Genomic DNA, 22326 nt, shown 5'->3' with positions numbered 1-22326 from the left:
AGACCGGCTAATTTCCACGCGGAGGGCGCCGCCGCTGACGCCACCACTCCGCGACCTCTGGCGGGACCTGCGTTGGGAGTGGGCGGGTCGGCGCAGGCGCATTTTGGTGAGCGAGCCGAAGCGCGGGAAGCGGCTGTTGAGGAGCCTGGGTCGCGGAGGCTCGGTCACCCGGGTGAGTTCCCACTCTGGCTGCCCTCTCCCGCCAAGGACATGCGTGTTCTTTTCCCGGCTTATTGTCTGACAGACCCTCCGCCTTATCCTGCTGGTGTCACTCGGGAGGGGAAACCGGGCTGCGGAGAGCGTGCCCTGGAGGAGACTAAGCTGTCTTTCGATCCCCAGCCTCGCTGCTTTTCTCTCATTTCAAATAATAAGACTGGCTTTTATAAAACATTTTCAGGTAGATAAAGGGAAAGATGCCGGCCACACGGAAGCCAATGAGATATGGACATACAGAGGGACACACGGAGGTCTGTTTTGATGATTCTGGGAGGTAAGGTCTTTGAAAAACAGAACGTTACAGGTGCAAATGTTAAAACATTTATCCGTAAACATTATGTATGCAGTCGGCCGAAAATGACTCATGTGGATAGAGAGGAATAATGTTGAAATCTAAAATGGCACACATATTTCTTTAGATTTATTGTTTGATTCGGACCGTCATGGTAATTTTAGTATACCAACAAAGTTAAAAATCGTACTTCAGAGGATGACAAGGTGCGAGGTTCTCCCCACATATTTTCCCTTTCTCTGCGCCTCACATTATTAATTTTGTCAGATCACAAGATACTGCCTATTTGTCAAGTTCGATGGCCTGTTGTGTTTGGAATGTTATCCTTACATGGCTAAATGATTCTATTTCCTTTTTTTTTTTTTTCCTTCTAACTTTTTGACGGCTTAAAAAAAATTTTTTTTTTCCTCTGCTTGATTCCTAAACTGTAATATCTTCCTATGGTTATTCTGGTCCCTTTTATCTTTCCAAGTCCCATTCTTAGGCAGTACTGCTTGATTGCACGGGTTTCACTGTCATTCCTATGTTGATTGATTCATTGAAAAAATATTTGTGTGTCCTTTTTGCTGACTACTAGAGATAGAATAGAGCCAACCAGGCTGGGCACGGTGGCTCACACCTGTAATCCCAGCATTTTGGGAGGCCGAGGCAGGTGGATTCCCTGAGGTCAGGAGTTGGAGACAAGTCTGGCCAACATAGTGAAACCCCGTCTTACTAAAAATACAAAAAAATTAGCTGGGCATGGTGGCGTATGCCTGTAATCTCAGCTACTTGGGAGGCTGAGGCAGGGGAATTGCTTGAACCAGAGAAGTGGAGGTTGCAGTGAGCTGAGATTATGCCACTGCACTCCAGCCTGGGTGACAGAGCGAGGATTTCGTCTCAAAAAAAAAAAAAAAAGAAATAGAGTGAACCAGGCTTTTTGTCCTCTATCGAGCTTAAGTTCTTTTTGGATTGATAGGCATTGAGCACAAATTAATAACAATAAATGTGTATTTAGAAATAGTAATACATGCAGTCATAAACATGTATGAGGAGAAGGTCATCTAAGTTAAAGGAGTCGTGGAAGGCTTCTTTGAGGAGGTGTTTCTTGAGAGGCCATCTGAAGACTGATTAGGCAGTAAGCCGTATAAAGAGATGAGCGGTGGTGGCGGTAGGGTAGTGAGTGATGGCATATTCTGCAGAGGCAACACCGTGTGTAAAGGCCCAAAAGGGCCAGGGATCATGATGTGCTCAAAGAACTGAAAGAAAACTAGCCTTGCTAAAATGTTGAGAGTGATTCACAGTTTGATGAGAGATGAATCTGTGAGGGTAGACCATGATGTCCTATCCAAGACCTGGATTTTATTAAGGAGTCTTGTTTTATCCTAAAAGCACTGAGAAGGTATTAAAGGCTTGAAGCAGAGAGATGTGATCAGATTAGTTTTTGAGAAAAGGCATGGAGGATGAATTGGCAGAGGAGCACTCATGGATGCAGAAAGACTGTTAGAAGATACCTGTATTTGTTTGGGTAAGTGTGATGGAAGCTTGGACTAGAGTAAACATAGTTGTGTAGAAAAGAGGAAACATTCAGGAAATATTTAAAAAGATAAAGTCAACAGGATAGATCAGATATTAAGGCTGGAGAAAGAGGCCTCAGGGATAATGTCTACGTTTATGGATGTTACAGTTGAGACAGTGATGCTTCCATTTGCAAGTAACAGCAACACTTGAAGAAAGGCATATTTCAGAGGTAGAACTGTGGGTGGAGATTGAGTTTACATTTGATAAGATTTTTGTAGGATTTCTCTGAGATACTCAACTAGAGGGGTAGACAGTAGGATAAATGGATCTTAAGCCTGGAGAAAAATGTGAGCTAGAGATAGAAATATACAGCTGACCCTTAAACAACATGAATTTGAACTGTGTATGTCCACTTATTCATGGATTTTTTAAATACACATATTAGAAAATTTTGTGGCAATTTCTAATAATTTGAAAAAATAGCAGATGAACCATATAGCCTAGAAATGTGGAAAAATTAAGAAAAAAAAAATGTCATGAGTGCATAAAGTATATGTAGCTACTACTCTATTTTATCATTTCTTACCATAAAATATACACAAATGTATTATAAAAAGTTAAAATGTATTAAAACTTACACAAACATTTCCAGACCACCTGCAGTCAAGAGATGTAAACAAACATAAAGATGTGTTAAATCATAACTGCATAAAATTAACTGCAGTATGTACTGTATTACTGTAATAATTTCATAGTCACCTCCTGTTGCTGTTTTGGTAAGCTTAAGGGTATCTGCTTAAAACACTGTATGATGCTGATATAGCTGTTGTATCTGCTAAAAACATTGTATGATGTCATATCTGCTAAAAACACTGTATGATGCTTATGAGCAGTTTGTCTCTCCAGTAAATTGCCTATCCCAGTGAAAAGACATCTCTGTTGTCTTTTCCTCATGTTTAGTACAATACCGTAAACCTTGAATAACATCATGGGAATCATATGAAGTGTAACTAGTGATGCTGGACATACTCCCAAGAAGCAGAGAAAAGTCATGACATTAAGAGAGAAAGTTGGATTGCTTGATATGTCCTATAGATTGAGGTCTGCAACTGCAGTTGCTCACTATTTCAAGATAAATGAATCCAGTGTAAGAACCACTGTGAAAAGGAAATTTGAAACACTTACTTCAGCTACGCCAGCAGACATGAAAACCTTGCACCTTTTGTGAAATAACTATTTTGTATTGACAATGCAGCTTTTAGGTGGGTATAGGATTGCAATAGAAAGGCATAGCCATAGACTCTAATGTGGTTCCAGAAAAAGTGAAGTCATTATATGACAACTCAAAAGTAAAAGGAAGGTGAAGGATCTAAGCCTGGAAAGTTTAATACCAGCAGAGGATGGTTTGATAATATCTGAAAGAGATTTGGCTTAGAAAATGTCAAGATGGCTAGGCGTGTTGGCTCATGCCTGTAATCACAGCACTTTGGGAGGCCGAGGTGGGTGGATTACCTGAGGTCAGGAGTTCGAGACCAGCATGGCCAACATGCTAAAATCCCGTCTCTACTAAAAATACAAAAAATTAGCTGGGCACAGTGGCAGGCACCTGTAGTCCCAGCTACTCAGGAGGCTGAGGCAAGAGAATTACTTGAACCTGGGAGGTGGAGTTGCGTTGAGCTGAGATTGCGCCGTTGCACTCCAGCCTGGGTAGCAATAGCGAAACTCTTTAAAAAAAAAAAAAAAAAAAAAAGATAAAGAAAAAATATCAATATTAACAGTAGAATCAACTTCTGCTGACCAAGAGTTCCCAGACAGATTTCCAAACCCCATTAGGAAAATAATTGAGGAGAAAGGACATCTGCCTGAAGGGCTTTTTGTTTGTTTTGTTTTGTTTTTTTGAGATGGAGTCTGGCTCCGTTTCCCAGGCTGGAGTGCAGTGGCGCAACCTTGGCTCACTACAACCTCCACTTCCCGGGTTGAAGTGATTCTTTTACCTTAGCCCCCTGAGTAGCTGGGATTACAGGCACGTATCACCACACCCAGCTAATTTTTCTGTTTTTTTTTTTTTTTTTTTTTGAGACGGAGTTTTGCTGTTGTTACCCAGGCTGGAGTGCAATGGCGCGATCTTGGCTCACCGCAACCTCCTCCTCCTGGGTTCAGGCAATTCTCCTGCCTCAGCCTCCTGAGTAGCTGGGATTACAGGCACGCGCCACCATGCCCAGCTAATTTTTTTGTATTTTTAGTAGAGACGGGGTTTCACCATGTTGACCAGAATGGTTTCAATCTCTTGACCTCATGATCCACCCGCCTCGGCCTCCCAAAGTGCTGGGATTACAGGCGTGAGCCACCGCGCCCGGCTAATTTTTCTATTTTTAGTAGAGACGAGGTTTCACCATGTTGGCCAGGCTGGTGAACAGGTTTTTAATACAGACAAAAGTGCCCCATTTTGGGGGAAAAATGCCACAAAGGACATTTATTAGTGAGGAGGGGAAGTGAGCACCAGGACTTAAGGCAGGAAGGCTAACTGTAATGTTTTGTGCAAATACAGTCAGGTTTATGATCAGAACTGCCCTTATTTATAAAGCTGCTAACCCCTGAACCTTGAAGGGAAAAGCCACCAGTCTCTTAGTTGTATAACAGGAAGACCTAGACAATGCGAACCTTTTTTTCTGGATTGATTTCACTGATGCTTTGTGCCTGAAGTCAGAAAGTATCTTGTTAGTAAGGGACCGCCTTTAAAATTTTTCTGATGTTGAGCAATGTTCCTGGCCACCCAGAACCCCATAAATTCAGTACTGAAGGTGTCAAAGTGGTATACTTGCCCCCAAACACAATGTCTCTTGTTTTGCCTCTAGATTAGGAGTTCATACAGACATTTACAGCCTCATTTCACGAGCTAATCTATGGGAAAGATTGTTACTGCTATGGAAGAGAACCCCAATAGAGAGAACATCATGAAAGTCTGGAAGAATTACACCATTGAAGATGCCATCATTGCAGAAAAAGCTCTGAAGGCCGTCAAGCCCGAAGCAATAAATTCCTGCTGGAGAAAACTCTGTCCAGACTTTGTCCATGACTTAAGATTGACAGCAGAGCCAGTCATGGAAATCCTAAAGGAGATTGTGGATATGGCAAAAAAGATAGGGAGTGAAATATTTCAAGATATGGACCTTAGAGACATTCAAAAGCTAACAGACACGGCCGGGCACCGTGGCTCACACCAGTACTTTGGGAGGCCAAGACAGGCTGATCGCTTGAGGTCAGGAGTTCGAGACCAGCCGGACCAATATGGTGAAACCCTATCTCTACCAAAAATATAAAAAATTAGCTGGATGTGGTGGCACATGCCTGTAACCCTACATGCCACCTTCTCCTGGGAGGCGGAGGTTGCAGTGAGCCAAGCTCATGCCACTGCATACTCCAGGCTGGTCAACAGAGCAAAACTCTGTCTAAAAAAAAAAAGGAAGGAAAAAAAAAGCTAATGAACACTAAACCCAAGAGTTAGCAGAAGACAATTTGATAGAAATGAGTGCTTTTAAACTAGTGCCAGGTGATAAGGAAGAAGCTGTAAAAGAAACAGTGCCAGAAAACAAATTGACTTTAGTCAATCTGGCAAAAGGGTTCAGATTATTCAAGACTGCTTTTGACTTAGTTTACAACATAGACCCTTCTATGATATGGGCACTGAAACTGAAGGAAATGGTGGAAGAAGGATTGGTACTGTATAGAAACGTTTTTAAAGAAATGAAAAAGCAAAAGAGTCAGACAGAAATCATGATGTGTTTTTATAAAGTCGCTGTCTGCCTCTCCTGCTTTCTCTACTTCCTCCCCCTCCTCCACCTCTGAGACAACAAGACCAAGTCCTCTTCCTGCTCCCCCTCAGCCTTCTCAATGTGATGTCAAGGATGAAGACCTTTATGATGATCCACTTCCACTTAATTAATAGTAAATATATTTTCTCTCTTTATGATTTTCCTGATAATGTTTTCTTTTCTCTCCTGTACTCTATTGTATAGATACAGTATATGATATATATAAAAAATATGCGTTAATTGACTATGTTATCAGTAAGGCTTCTAATCAACAGTAGGCTATTAGTAAAGTTTTGGGAAAATCAAAATTTATATGCAGCAGGCCGGGCGCGGTGGCTCAAGCCTGTAATCCCAGCACTTTGGGAGGCCGAGGCGGGTGGATCACAAGGTCAAGAGATCAAGACCATCCTGGTCAACATGGTGAAACCCCGTCTCTACTAAAAATACAAAAAATTAGCTGGGCATGGTGGCGCGTGCCTGTAATCCCAGCTACTCAGGAGGCTGAGGCAGAAGAATTGCCTGAACCCAGGAGGTGGAGGTTGCGGTGAGCCGAGATCGTGCCATTGCACTCCAGCCTGGGTAGCATGAGTGAAACTCCGTCTCAAAAAAAAAAAAAAAAAAAAAAAAAAAAATTTATATGCAGCATTTTGACTATTCAGGGGTTGGAACCAATAATGCCCATGTTGTTCAAGGGTCACCTTTACATCTATAACTGAAACTTCCCAGAGTTCAGGATTGAGTTCCTGGTTAAGAATCTAAATGTGGGAATTGTCCGTATATACATAGTATTTAATGCTGTGAACTTGGATGAAATCACCTAGGGAAGTAGTGACTGTAGATAAGAAAAGAGGTTCAAGGGTACTCCAAAATATTTAGAGATCAAGTTAAAGAGAATCCAGCTAAGGAAACTAAGAAAGAATAGCTAGAAAAGTAGAGAACTGAGAGACAAGAAGGATATTTAGAGGCCAAATGAAGTGTTTTGAGGAAGAGGAAGTAATAAACTCTGTCAAATGCTCCTGGTGGGTCAGGTTGAAGACTGAGAATTCACTATTAGATTTAGCAATGTGGAGGTCATTGGCAAGTTTTATGGAGTGGTAAGAATGAACACTTTGAAGTGGATTCAAGATATGATGGAAAGGGAGGAATTTGAATTAGTGACATTGACACTAGATGGTTTTGATTTTGTCTTCAGTACCAGAGGGGTATAGAAAGAAATCAGTTACTACTTAAGAGGGTTGAAGGGGAAGCAGTGACCCCAGAGGAATGACCAGAAAGAAAGCTGAGTATATAGAGATTTTGCTGGTGTCTCACCATGAATCTCATGAGACTCAATAGAACGGTTAAGGAGAAGTGGTTAGATTAGGGAAGGAATATTGCTCTCTGAGGATAGAGTCCAGCTAGTAAATGCCGTTGTAATCATTGACTCATTGAGGTTATGTCATAAAGTGAATGAAGTCTTGATATAATTAGTCTTTGTGCCCAGATACCGATAGTGGATTTTTTTTTTTTTTTTAAAGATGAGGTTTCACCATGTTGGTCAGGCTGGTCTTGAACTCCTGACCTCAGGTGATCTGCCCGCCTTGGCCTCCAAAGTGCTTGGATTACAGGCGTGAGCCACCATGCCCAGCCAGTGGATTTTTTTTAACGGAGTCTAGCTCTGTCTCCCAGGCTGGAGTGCGATGGCACCATCTTGGCTCACTGCAACCTCTGCCTCCTGGGTTCAAGCAATTCTCCCACCTTAGCCTCCCAAGTAGCTGGGATCACAGACGCCTTCCATAAGAGCCGGCTAATTTTTGTATTTTTAGTAGAGACGAGGTTTAACCATGTCGGCCAGGCTGGTCTTGAACTCCTGACCTCAATTGATCCACCAGCCTTGACCTCCCAAGTGCTGTGATTATAGGCATGAGCCATAGCACCTGGCCTTACTCTTCATTATTTTAAAGCAAATCCCATACATACTGTAACTAAAATCTAGTTTCTTGGGGGTAGAACCAAGCTTTATCAAGTCATGAATAATCAAAAAAGAGAAGGCACAAATAAAACAATATTAGAGATAAAAAAGGTATAATAAAGGCTTCAAGATATGTGAATACAGTAACACCCTTATGCCAGTAATTTTGAAAATTTGGAACAAAAGTATAATTTTCTAGGGATATATAAATTAACAATTTACCGAGTTTACCCAAGAAAAAAATAATATTTTAAATAATACTTTAAATTTTAAATAATATTTTATTACATTGATTTTATCTATACATTAAACATGTGATCTAAACATTAACATATATAGGATAATCATTCCTGGTACATATTTGTGTACTTTAATCAGTTTTTTAGCCTGTCTGTCCCGTGGTATTGCTGATATTTTTCTGAAAAATATATTTTTAATATAGTGTTTTAGTTTTTCTCATAAAATTAGCAGGAATCTTCTTCAGAGTTATATTTTATGCTGAATAAATTTGAAGTAAGATCTTCAATTAATTCTTTTCTTTAGGCCATAACATTTTTTAATGAGAAAAATGTTAGGTTCTAAGGTACTTGGCAGGCTCAGAGCAAATTCTGCTAGCTGGGAGAATCATAATTTTTAAGAATTTGTTTTAATTGAAATGGGTAAATATTTCAGCCTCAGTATTTTTATGGTTTCTGTCTTTTTATCTCCATTCAGGGTATCCTTCTTCACTGATACGGTCTTCACTATTTTTAAGGACAAAATTCATCAAGTTGCCTGTGATTCTTTTGGATGTTTCACAGATTTTAAGCCTACTCTTATTTCATTCTGGCGCAGAACATAAATTTATACAACTAAAAATAGGAGTTCTATCGAAAGATTCTTCCACAAATCAAGATATTCCTGCCGGGTGCGGTGGCTCACACCTGTAATCCCAGCACTTTGGGAGGCTGAGGCGGGTGGATCACGAGGTCAAGAGATCGAGACTATCCTGGTCAACATGGTGAAACCCCGTCTCTACTAAAAATACAAAAAATTAGCTGGGCATGGTGGCACGTGCCTGTAATCCCAGCTACTCAGGAGGCTGAGGCAGGAGAATTGCCCGAACCCAGGAGGCGGAGGTTGCGGTGAGCTGAGATTGCGCCATTGCACTCCAGCCTGGGTAACTCCAGTCTCAAGAAAAAAAAAAAAAAAAAAAAGATATTCCAAAGTACAGTTATAGAATTTTAAAATTAAATCATTCATCATTTCAGCTTTTCATGTACAATTTGTTCAATTCTTACTTGCTTTTGTAGGGATAAATTTCAGTGTCTTCCTGTGCATACGTTTTGTTTTCAGGAATTGCATTTCACTAAAAGCTTCAAAAGCTTAAGTTGAATGCTTTGATTAAAGATGTCTGTTTTCAACTAAATGCAACTAAAATTTAGAGGACTTGTTTCTAATAATAATAATAATAATAATATCATCATTATAGTAGGACACTTAGGTTATTTTACAGAGTCACTCTTCAAAGGCTCAAAGATTTTAAAAACCTAATAATTCTAAGCAGAGGGAGGAAGTATGTCCTGCAGTGCTAGTACTTTTTGTGTGTTTAACATTGGCTTGTGCACTGCTGAGATGGGAGGATTACTTGAGCCCCAGGAGGTCAGGGCTGCAGTGAGCTGTGGTAGGGCCACTGCACTCCAGCCTCAGCAACAAAAACAAAAACAAAACATGTTTCTTTTCAAAAATTTTGTTGTTCAGCAATTCTAGATATAAATGAAATCTGAAAATTTGGCAAGTATAGCTTCTTTTTTGTTGGTATATTGTCTTGCAGCTCATTTGGACAGAATCATGAATTGTAATTCCAAATCCAACTACTTTTGTGTTTCTTATATTTCTTAATATAGTAAGAACATTGATTTTTCTGGCCAGGTGCAGTGGCTTATGTCTATAATTCCAGCACTTGGGGAGGACAAGGTGGGTGTTTCAAAAGGAAAAAAAAGGAATATTGATTTTTTTTTCTACAGCACTATGGAAAACAATAAATTTAATAAGTAGTTTATTTGATCCAATAAAGGATAAAACCATTTAGAAGAATGTTTAGACTACTCTAAAAGCTCTTCTTTCACAGGACTGCGTAACTCTATTTCCTGCCAAAATTTGTATTTGTATTACTGTAAAAATTAAGAATTTTATCATTAGTGTTAAACTTTTTAGGTAAATTTAGATAGAATCCCCAATGATATCAGTTGTTTCACTTTCAACAGAATAAAAACTTCCAAAAGATTTACTTTGTTTCTATAAACTGAAGAGTAAACTCTTATTGGAATTAATCTGGCCAATTTTCTATTTAAAACACCTGATGACATTGATATAATACTTATATCATTTAACTGTTTGAAAGTTCTTTTGCTGTTTACGGCCGTACCACCCTGAACGCACCTGATCTCATCTGAAAGTTCTTTTGATAACGGAGACAACCTATTAATAGTCACTTTACTTTTTATGCTTGCGCCAGAAAACTTGGAATGAAAAATGAACAAAATTACTTTAGAACAACTAACTTTTTTTAAACGCTGCACTGTCCAACACAGTAGCTACTAGCCACATGCCGCTATGTAGATTTAAATCAATTAAGGTTAACTTCATTAAAAACTCAGTTCCTCTGTCACATTAGCCACATTTCAATTGCTCAGAACCAGATACAGACCGTATTCATCACCTCAGAAAGTTGTTTTGGAGAGCACTGAATTCCTAGGAAGAATCATGCTTGACAAGATATAAACCCACCTTCTGCAGGAGTACAGTCAAAGTTTTCAGGCAGCCATCTCAAGGTAACTACTAACTTTGAATAGATGCTGATGCTTCTTCAGGACCTTTTTCTCGTCGGATTTTTCTGTGGTTGGTATTATCACTGTAGCCCCATGGTAAATGTCAACTAACATTTTATTCAAGTTATATTTTCGTTATCAACTTTCCTGAGAAGCAGAAATTTAGTATTTAATCTTTTATTAAATATGTACTTGATATACTTTTCTAGCTCATTGCTACTGAAAGGGTTGTGTTGGTTTTTATTTTTTTCCCAAAATTTCAAAAGCGTAGTAATCAATAAAACGAACGGGTAGTTAGTTACAATAAAGGACAAAACCATTTAGAACAATATTCAGACTACTCTAAAAGCTCTTCAGAGGACTGCTTAACTCTATTTTCTGCCTTTATTTCTCATTAATTCCACTGTAATTTTCCATTGTTCCCACCAAGTGGCACCTCCAACTTTGTACATCTCCTCCAGTGCACCTGCTGATACACCAAGAAGTCCATCAGGGCTGGGTGTGGTGGTAATCCCAGCACTTTGGGAGGCTGAAGGTGGGTGGATCACCTGAGGTTAGGAGTTTGAGACCAGCCTGGCCAACATGGTGAAAACCCATCTCTACTAAAAACACAAAAATTAGCTGGGTGTGGTGGTGCATGCCTACAATCCCAGCTACGTGGGAGGCTGAGGCAGAGAATCACTTGAACCCAGAAGGCGGAGGTTGCAGAGAGCCAAGATAGCACCACTGTACTCCTGCCTGGGGGACACAGTGATATTCCATCTCAAAAGAAAAAAAAGTGCATAGGAACAAAAACATGAAATACTTCTCTCATCACGATTGGGACTAACAGAAGTAGCTATCCCTAGGGGCTTATGTCTGAATTCATTTTGTTTTTTATTGGCTAATGTCTCACATGTTGTCCCTGAAAGGATTCGTTAGTTACATTGCATCAGGAAAGGGTAGGAAAAGGGGCGATGGGTTATCACTGGTTGTTTTTCCAATTTAAATGTGAGTGTGTTAAATGTGTGTGTTTGATAATGGTGTCGTTACTGAATGACACCATGTGTTAAAGTGAGACACATTCCATGTGTGTTACATTATTAAATGACACCATGGCAGTACAAAGAAGAGGACTGCCAAACCCACCCTAGCCTTTTTTTTTTTTTTTTTTTCTTGATACAGCTTCTTGCTCTGTTGCCCAGGCTTCGGTGCTGTGATCTTGGCTCACTACACGCTCTGTCTCCTGGGTTCAAACGGTTCTCATGCCTCAGCCCCCAGAGTAGCTGGGATTGCTGGTGTGCACACCACCATGCCTGACTAATGTTTGTGTTTTTAGTAGAGTTGGGATTTTGCCATGTTGGTCAGGCTCCACCCTACCCAATTTTGATGCAACTAATACTAATATTTTTTTTTTCCCATTTATTTTATTGCATTTTAGGTTTTGGGGTACATGTGAAGAACATGCAAGATTGTTGCATAGGTACACACGTGGCAGTGTGATTTGCCGCGTTCCTCCCCATCACCTACATCTGGCATCTCTCCCCTTGCTATCTCTCCCCAACTCCCCACCCCGCACCGTCCCTCCCCTATTTCCCCCCAACTGACCCCAGTGTGTAATGCTCCCCTCCCTGTGACCTTGTGTTCTCATTGTTCAGCACCACCTATGAGTGAGAACATGCGGTGTTTGATCTGCTCTTCTGTCAGTTTGCTGAGAATGATGGTTTCCAGGTTCATCTATGTCCCTACAAAGGACACAAACTCATCATTTTTGATGGCTGCATAATATTCCATGGTGTATATATGCCACATTTTCCCTGTCCAGTCTATCATCGATGGGCATTTGGGTTGGTTCCAGGTCTTTGCTATTGTAAACAGTGCTGCAATGAACATTCGTGTGCACATGTCCTTATAGCAGAACGATTTATAATCCTTTGGATATATACCCAGTAATGGGATTGCTGGGTCAAATGGAATTTCTGTTTCTAGGTCCTTGAGGAATCGCCACACTGTCATCCACAATGGTTGAACTAATTTACACTCCCACCAACAGTGTAAAAGTGTTCCTATTTCTCCACATCCTCTCCATCATCTGTTGTCTCCAGATTTTTTAATGATCGCCATTCTATCTGGCGTGAGATGGTATCTCAATGTAGTTTTGATTTGCATTTCTCTGATGACCAGTGATGATGAGCATTTTTTCATATGTTTGTTGGCCTCATGTATGTCTTCTTTTGTAAAGTATCTGTTCATATCCTTTGCCCACTTTTGAATGGGCTTGTTAGTTTTTTTCTTGTAGATCTGTATTAGTTCTTTGTAAAATCTGGATATCAGCCCTTTGTCAGATGGGTAGACTACAAAAATTTTTTCCCATTCTTTTGGTTGCGGATTCACTCTAATGACTGTTTCTTTTGCTGTGCAGAAGCTGTGGAGTTTGATTAGGTCCCATTTGTCTATTTTGGCTTTTGTTGTCAATGCTTTTGGTGTTTTGGTCATGAAGTCCTTGCCTACGCCTATGTCCTGAATGGTTTTGCCTAGATTTTCTTCTAGGGTTTTTACGGTGTTAGGCCTTATGTTTAAGTCTTTAATCCATCTGGAGTTAATTTTAGTGTAAGGTGTCAGGAAGGGGTCCAGTTTCTGCTTTCTGCACATGGCTAGCCAGTTTTCCCAACACCATTTATTAAACAGGGAATCCTTTCCCCATTGCTTGTTTTTGTCTGGTTTGTCAAAGATCAGATGGTTGTAGATATGTTGTGTTGCGTCCGAGACCTCTGTTCTGTTCCATTGGTCTATATCTCTGTTTTGGTACCAGTAACATGCTGTTTTGATTACTGTAGCCTTGTAGTGTAGTTTGCAGTCCGGTAGTGTGATGCCTCCCGCTTTGTTCTTTTTGCTTAGAATTGACTTGGCTATGCGGGCTCTCTTTTGGTTCCATATGAAGTTTAAGGTGGTTTTTTCCAGTTCTGTGAAGAAGGTCATTGGTAGCTTGATGGGGATAGCATTGAATCTGTAAATTACTTTGGGCAGTATGGCCATTTTCACGATATTGATTCTTCCTAACCATGAACATGGAATGTTTCCCCATCTGTTTGTGTCCTCTCTTATTTCATTGAGCAGTGGCTTGTAGACTAATATGTTTTTAAGTGAAAAGTCTTGGACAAATGCTGGGCCAACTGGACACATAAACCAGGAGCATCCTGGGCAAACCGAGACTTGTGGTCCTCCTATCTACTCCCTATAGAAAGAAGCCCAGCCACCTTACTCTGGCATTAAGGTTATTCTAAACATGTGACCTAGACTTCATTTTCCTTTTCCTTTCCTAAATTGTCAACTCCAGGTAAACTCCCTCGTAGTGTATTAACTTCATAGTTTGGTTCATGTGGTGTCTTCTGGAACTGCCCTCATCACCAGTCTCAGCATATCTAGTCCTACTTGTTTTTTGTCTTCCCAGTGTAAATACTACCTTTCTTATGAACCTTTTTGATTTTCCCAGCTGAGAATTAACCTTTTTCTTTTAAACAGCCACAGCTCTTTATATAGATTCTTTTTTTTGCTATTTACTGTATGTTTTTCTATTTTATTATATACATTACTTTTTGTGTTTTTATTTGTTTTTCGTATGTGTGCAGATAGGGCACATTCTAAATGAGTAAAAGCACTTGAAAGATGAGAAGTTTAAAACAAGTTAAGATAGACACAGATGGCTATTTGAAACACATTTGGATAATTGAGCTCACACATCTATTCATTTTTTAATTCAATATACATTTGTTAAGGTTTCTGTCAGACTGTTTGATGCTGGGAATACAATGGTAGGCAAGGAAGATACAGTCCCTGCTATTGCAGAGATTATATAAGATTATATACTCATGTTTCTTTTTTTTTTCTTTTCTTTCTTTCTTTCTTTTTTCTTTTTCTTTTTCTTTTTTTTTTTTTTTTGAGATGTAGTTTCACTCTTGTTGCCCAGGCTGGAGTGCAGTGGTGGATGTCGGCTCACCACAACCTCTGCCCCGGGTTCAAGTGATCCTGCCTCAGCCTCCTGAGTAGCTGGGATTACAACCATGCACCAGCATGCTCAGCTATTTTTTATATTTTTAGTAGAGACAGAGTTTCTTCATTGGTCAGGCTGGTCTCGGAACTCGTGACCTCAGCTGATCCACCCGCCTCGGCCTCTCAAAATTTGGGGATTACAGGCGTGAGCCACACCACCCGTCCACTCATCTTTTTCACAGTCTTACAAATAAATAATTTTATGCTGGCCAAGCATGGTGGCTCATGTCTGTAATCCCTTAACTTTGGAAGGTGAAGGCAGGCAAATCCCTTGACCCCAGGAGCTCAAGATCAGCCTGGGAAATGTAGGGTTACCCTGTCTCTGCAAAAAATAAAAAAATTGGCTGGGTGTAGTGGCTCACGCCTGTAATCCAAGCACTTTGGAGGCCAAGGCGGGCAGATCACCTGAGGTCTGGAGTTCAAGACCAACCTGACCAACATGGTGAAACCCCATCTATAAAAAAGTAAAATAAAATAAAATAAAAATTAAAAAATTAGCCAAGCATGGTGGCACGTGCCTGTAGTCCCAGCTACTTGGGAAGCTGAGGTGGGTTGATCACTTGACTTTGGGAGGTGGAGGGTGTAGAGAGCTGTAATTGTGCTACTGACTGGGCAACGTAGTGAGACTCTGCCTCAAAATTTTATAATTTTATGCCAAAGAAGAACTAGAGTATTAAACTCATCTTTTATTTTATAGAAGGAAATTAGCAGTTTGTTTTTAGGGTTTGTGTGTATAAAATGAGAAAAAATACTAATGTCTTCACTTCATTAAAAAGTGATAAATATAGAGGTAGCTTATGTCTGAAACTAGGTGACTTTTTTTTCCCTTGAGATAGAGTCTTGCTCTGTTGCCCAGGTTGGAGTGCAGTGGTGCCATCATGGTTCACAGCAGCCTTGACCTCCTAGGCTCAAATGATCCTCCCACTGCAGCCTCCAAAGTAGCTGGACTACAGGTACACACAACCATGCCTGGCTAATTTAAAAAATTTTTTGTAGAGACTAGGCCTCTCTGTGTTACCCAGGCTAATCTCAAACTCCTGGCCTCAAGTGATCCTTCCACCTTCGATTCCCAAAGTGCTAGCATTAGAGGCATGAGGCACTATGTCCAATGACTTTAATTTGTTTCTTTTCTTCACAGCTTTATTGTGACTTGTGGAAGTGATGGTGATGTGAGGATTTGGGAAGACTTGGATGATGATGATCCTAAGTTCATTAATGTTGGAGAAAAGGCATATTCATGTGCTTTGAAGGTAGTAGAAAGAGTTATATCAACTGATATGAAATGATACTGGCATATGATTTTTATGCTTGAGGGAAAAATATTTTTGAATATAGATATACCTTTTTTATCTCATGAAATAATATTTTTAAATGCATGATAATGCCTTAACTTGCCCCACCAATTTTTTTGGTTTTGAAATGGGATCTTGCTATGTTGCCCAGACTGGTCTCAAACTCCTGGGTTCAAGCAGTCCTCCCAATTTAGCCTCCCGGGTAGCTAGGACTGCAGGTGCATGCCGCCATACCTGACCACCCTAAAATTTCAAAGGTAAACTGAGTGGTTTATTAAAGGTGATTAATGGATAGGAATGGTGGACCAATTAAAATATATTCAAGAAAGGCTGGACACGGTGGCTCATGCCTGTAATCCCAACTTTTTGGGAGGCTGAGGTGGGAGGATCACGAGGTCAAGAGATGGAGACCATCCTGGCCAACATGGTGAAACTCCGTCTGTACTAAAAATATAAAAACTAGCTGGATATGGTGGTACATGCCTGTAGTCCCAGCTACTAAGGAGGCTGAGGCAGGAGAATCACTTGAACCTGGGAGGCAGAGGTTGCCGTGAGCCAAGATTGCACCACTACACTCCATCCTGTGATGACTTTTAACTTGAGTGTATTATGTTTAGGTAGAAAAATCTTTCCACATAGTTCATATGTTTTCCAAACCCAGACACATTTAAGGTACATAAGATGATGTTTAGATACTCTTTTTAAAATGGTCATATAAAACTGGAAAATACATTCCTAGAAGAAAAAACATAAATGACCAACATACATTCAATGTAAGTTAAATCTTACTAATAAGCAAAGAAGTGCAAAACTGAAAATTGGAGACTTTTTTCCCCATAAGATTGGCAAGGTTGAGAAATATTGCTAATCTCAGTTATAGTGAGGGCTTTGACTAGTAAGTTTTATCATATACAGTGACTGGATATATAAATGAGAAACTTTTTTTTAGAGCAAATTGATACTGTATATTAAAATTAGAATGCACACAGTCATTTCTGGCTATTTTCAGGTTTATATGGAAAAGGATATTAATAAAAGCACAATTCATAATAGCAATTCTAATAATACTCTTCAATAGCAAAAGTTAGAAACAATTGAAGGGTCTTTCGATAGATAATTTATTTTATAAATTTTGTTAGAGCCATATAATGGAATACTATGCAGCCACTACAAAAATATAGTATCTCTGTTGATTTTCGTCCGAAAAGATATTTATAATAAGTTGAAAATTAAGTTTACAATAAGTTGAAAAAGAATGAGATTGAGAACAATTAATATAGTGTAGTCTGTTTCTTAAAATAAATACATATGTATACACACACACACAAACACACACACACGGATATAAAAAAAATTAAGACGACTTAACCTCAAAATGTTAATGGAGATTACTTCATAAAATTAGGAATTCATCCTCTACTCAGGATGTTTTTGGTTTTTTTGTTTTTTTTTTTGTTTTTTTTGGTACGGAGTTGCACTCTTGTTGCCTAGGCTGGAGTGTGATGGTGTGATCTCAGCTCTCTGTAACCTCTGCCTCCTGGGTTCAAGCGATTGTCCTGCCTCAGCCTCCCAAGCAGCTGGGATTACAGATGCCCACCACCATGCCCGGCTGATTTTTTTGTATTTTTAGTAGAGACGGGATTTTACCATGTTGGCTAGGCTGGTCTCGAACTCCTGACCTCAGGTGATCCACCAACCTCAGCCTCTCAAAGTACTGGGATTATAGGTCTGAGCTACCACACCCAGCCCAGTATTTTCATATTGTTATTTTTTTCCTTTCAGTGAGCATGTACTGCCTTTGTATATGAAAAAGACTGTAAAGGAGAAAAAAGTAAACATGGTCTTGTATTAGTTTGCTAAGGCTGATGTAACAAATTAACACAGATTTAGGGGCTTAAAACAATAGATAATTATCAGAAAGCAAGTTCAGAAGGCAGCAAGTCTGAAATCAAGGTTTCGTCATGATTGGCTTTTCCCAAGGATCCGAGGGAGAATATGTTCTATTCCTGCCTTCCGGGTTCTGGTGGTGTGGCAATCTTCAACATTCTTTACCTTGTAGATACATCACTCCAGTCTCTGCCATGGATTCTACATTTAGACTTTAAAAAGACATGTAATGATTTTGTTGTGGAAACATAGGGCAATGCTGTTGTGGCCACTGTGGCCATGCCTTCTCATTTTGAGACTAGCTCTGTTTTCTCTGAAAAGCTTGCTTGAATCTCCTTCATTTTATTGACACTTAGGACCCATAAAAATACTATTCAAATATTTTTCTTACCAGAAGTAAAAGAAAAATTAGAGGCTAAAGGATTGGCTGGTAAAGTTACAATTCACTTTTGTAAAGCTAGCAAGTTTTTTTTGTTAATGTACATTTCAGCAAAGTTGTACATTTAGTGGTAATTTTTCTCTTGATATGAACTACATTTTTAAGGTTTTTTTGTTTTTTACCGGATTTTTAACTATGGAGAGACTCCCAGTTGATTTGGATTTGTTTTGCTAATGTTTCTTAATTTTTCTTTTAGAATGGAAAGTTGGTCACTGCAGTTTCTAATAATACTATTCAAGTCCACACATTTCCTGAAGGAGTTCCAGATGGTATATTGACTCGCTTCACTACAAATGCAAACCATGTGGTCTTTAGTGGGGATGGTACTAAAATTGCTGCTGGATCTAGGTAAGGCTCTTTGACATCAGAAAAGGAAATAATGTTAGAACAAAAGACCTCGTTTATTTGTTTCAGGGTAATGTTTTCAGGGCTGTCACTTAATTTTTTGTTGTTGTTTCATCATATATATTTTGTCTAGTAAAGGTCTTTGAGGACAAACTTGTGCTTCTTTATGAATTGAAATATATTCCTTTAGCCAGGTGTGGTGGCTCATGCCTGTAATCCTAGCACTTTGAGAAGCCAAGGCAGGCAGAACACCTGAGCTCAGGAGTTCAAGACTAGCCTGGCCAACATGATGAAACCTCATCTCTATTAAAAATACAAAAGACGGCTGGGCGCGGTGGCTCACGCCTGTAATCCCGGCACTTTGGGAGGCCGAGGCGGGTGGATCACGAGGTCAAGAGATCGAGACCATCCTGGTCAACATGGTGAAACCCCGTCTCTACTAAAACTACAGAAAATCAGCTGGGCATGGTGGCGCGTGCCTGTAATCCCAGCTACTCAGGAGGCTGAGGCCAGGAGGCGGAGGTTGTGGTGAGCCGAGATCGCGCCATTGCACTCCAGCCTGGGTAACAAGAGTGAAACTCCGTCTCCAAAAAAAAAAGAAAAGAAAAAGATTAGCTGGGTGTGGTGGTAGGTACCTATAATCCCAGCTACTCAGGAAGCTGAGGCAGGAGAATCACTTGAACCCAGGAGGTGGAGGATGCAGTGAGCCGAGATGGTACCACTGCACTCCAGCCTGGGCGACAGAGTGAGGCTTTATCTCAAAAAGAAAAGAAAAGAAATATATTGCTTTGCAGATGGCCTGTTTAATAATAGTGAAAGCATGGCTTGATGCAAAATTTTAAAAAATTATTTTAGGGCTGGTGTGGTGGCTCATGGCTGTAATCCCAGCACCTTGGGAGGCCAAGGTAGGCAGATCATGTGAGGTTAGGAGTTCGACACCAGCCTGGCTAACACAGTGAAACCTTGTCTCTATTAAAAATACAAAAATTAGCTGGGCATGGTTGTAGGCTTCTATATTCCCAGCTACTCGGGAGCTGAGGCAGGAGAATCACTTGAATTTGGTAGGCAGAGGTTGCGAGCTGAGATCGCACCGTTCAGCTCCAGCCTGGGCAACAAGAGCGAAACTCCGTCTCAAAAAAAAAAAAAGTAAATTAGAACTTGGACTGTACAGTCAGAATATTTTGGAGTTTCCCTTGATGCTGGTTTGTCATGGGAAAACAATATAATTGGTTGAATTAATGAGGTGAAGTGAAAGGTATAGTACTTTTTAAAATGGTTGTAGATATAATTAGATTAGCAAGTAATGGAAGTTTAAGATGTAACTAAAGAAGCCATTTAGTTTGGATTTTAGCATAATGGGAAATCTCGACTTGTGTTTTCAGCATATGTATAGAGCAAAACTAAAAGGAAAGTCATTAAATTTGGGTGCCAAATTTTATAAGTTGCTATAAAGAAATTATGGCATTTATGCTTGTGATTTTGAAATATTTGGGTCATAGCTTTTAGGAGAGGCCTTTGTATTAGCATTTATTCATTCATTTGCATTACTCTTTTTGTTCATAGCGATTTTCTAGTCAAAATTGTGGATGTGATGGATAGCAGCCAACAGAAAACATTTCGAGGACATGATGCCCCTGTTTTAAGTCTTTCCTTTGATCCTAAGGACATCTTTCTGGTAATTATTTTTTCCTTCTCTTTTTGTGTTTTTCCTGAATATATTTAAAAATATATTTCCTGCTGACTCTCTAAAAAATGTCTTGCTCACTCTCTAACTCTTCAGCCTTTGTTTTATTCAGTAAGAGAGTTAACAAGAAATTTCACCCAGTTGATAAGTCTTTTGATTTAATTAATTGAATCACTTTCCATATAGTATTATGGCTATGACTATAGAGAAATGTATTGTTTATTCCTACAGGCATCAGCTAGTTGTGATGGATCTGTCAGAGTGTGGCAAATTTCAGATCAGGTAAACTCAGCAATTTTAATTTAAAGCTTTTTGCTCAAATCTGTAGTAAATTGTTATGCATTGTATTGCTGGGTCAAATTAATAATTGCTTTTCTTTAGAATTTGTTTCTTTGAGTAGCATAAATACTGTTTTTGTGATCAAAGTCCACAGTAATCTAGTGCCAAAGTAAATACGTTCAAGACTAAAATTGCATTTGTACCTAATCACAAGGGGAATGATAGGCTTATATTTAATTTTTTAAGTTTTGTAAATCAAGGAAATAAACCCAGTTATTTTATATTTACAAGTTAGACCATGCGTTGGGCCTTGGGTTAGATGCTGGGGATAAAAAGTAAAGCATGGATCACACTTGATTTGGACAGTCACATATGCAACTTACTCAAATGTAGTCTAATAAAGATTTTAAAGGAAGTAGAAAATAAAGTGTTCTCCAGATTGGCAAGGGAACAATTAAGTCTTCCCAAGGCAATCAGTGATGTCTTGGCATTTCTAGAGATAATATGAATGTAATTGACTATAGAAATATTCTCCACAAATATGCCTTAATATTCACAGTTCCTTTCCTTCATTCTTGCGCTGTTTGAAAGAACAGACTTTGACACCTTAACATTTTATAGTAGACCTTACAAGTTTTATTTTTGTAGTCATTCTTAGAATTTTATATATTGGAATTTTGTGTGTGTATGTTTATCTGGTGATTATATAATTTGTTTTTTCTGTACAGAAGGTACTCTGATTATTTAAGATTTGTACTCTTTATATCTTTGAAGAACTTAAAGCAGTTTAGATATATTAGGTATTATTATAATTAAGGTACAGTAAGTTGTGTTTTTCTGAGACTGTATATTTATTTGAAGAAACCTTTAAATATATTTAGTTCTGCATATATTTTGGGAGGGAATTTTCATAAAGGGAAATAAATTTTCTTTTTTTTAAAATTAAGACATGTGCTGTTAGTTGGCCACTGCTACAAAAATGCAACGATGTGATAAATGCAAAATCAATCTGCAGACTGGCTTGGCAGCCAAAAAGTGGGAAGGTAAGTGATTGTTATTTTTCAATCTTTGTTTTATTCAGTCCTTTTCAACTTTGAATATAAGAATAGTTTTTTTTATTGTTACTTTTTAAAAATTTAGATTATAAATTTTAGAGTACCAAGCCAAATAATTAGTATTGAAATGCTAATTTTCAAGATTCATTTTGAAGTGCAAATTTTGCATGAATGAATTAATTTTATATTTTCTTCACATTCATGCTTAATGGAACAACTCTGGAGACAGTCTGATGTCCACTCTCACCATTAGTACCTAACATTTTAGAGGTTTTAACTGATAGAGTTAGACAGCAGAAAGATATGAGAACTTTGAAAGGAAGAAAAAGATGTTCATTATTTGCAAATGAAATGTTTGTATATGAGTAAATCCCAAGAAAATCAACTGGGGAAGAAAATCATTACAAATAATAAGAAAATTTAGTAAGGTAACTGGAAATAAACATAGCCATTTAGAAAGAATGTAGGAAAAATAATGCATTTACTGTTAAATTGAAAAAGATGCAGTAACAGGTTAAATGTACAAGAAATGTGAAAGATCTATGTAAAGAAAATTTTAACATGCTACCAAGTGGAGTAAAAGAAGACTTGGAAAAATAGAAACATATTCTTAGAAAGGAACTTTTGATGTAAATAAAGGTAAGAGTGCTTCCCTAAATTGATCTATAGTTTTGACAACATTTATATATAAAATGCCAGGCTATGTGTGGTGGCTCATGCCCATAATCCCAGCAC

General features: G+C 38.9%; 1 protein-coding gene across 3 annotated transcripts in view; it reads left to right on the top strand.

Moving 5' to 3' along the window:
* The first annotated feature begins 33 nt into the window (after positions 1-33).
* Positions 34-22326, top strand: part of WDHD1 (WD repeat and HMG-box DNA binding protein 1) — an 83465-nt gene continuing 61172 nt past the window's right edge. For all 3 annotated transcript variants that reach the window (XM_032251125.1, XM_032251124.1, XM_032251122.1), the window contains exons 1-7: positions 34-172; positions 398-490; positions 15749-15860; positions 18425-18576; positions 20137-20248; positions 20489-20539; positions 21484-21579. In XM_032251125.1, coding sequence (XP_032107016.1) covers positions 414-490; positions 15749-15860; positions 18425-18576; positions 20137-20248; positions 20489-20539; positions 21484-21579 — 600 coding nt within the window. In that variant the 5' untranslated portion in view covers positions 34-172; positions 398-413. The remainder of the gene's footprint in view (positions 173-397; positions 491-15748; positions 15861-18424; positions 18577-20136; positions 20249-20488; positions 20540-21483; positions 21580-22326) is intronic.

This window comes from Sapajus apella, unplaced genomic scaffold (genome assembly GCF_009761245.1).
Source record: "Sapajus apella isolate SASKATOON/1434 unplaced genomic scaffold, GSC_monkey_1.0 scaffold74, whole genome shotgun sequence".
NCBI classification, from domain to species: domain Eukaryota; kingdom Metazoa; phylum Chordata; class Mammalia; order Primates; family Cebidae; genus Sapajus; species Sapajus apella.
The sequence above is the reverse complement of the archived record's forward strand: the minus strand, read 5'-3'. Positions and strand labels throughout refer to the sequence as shown.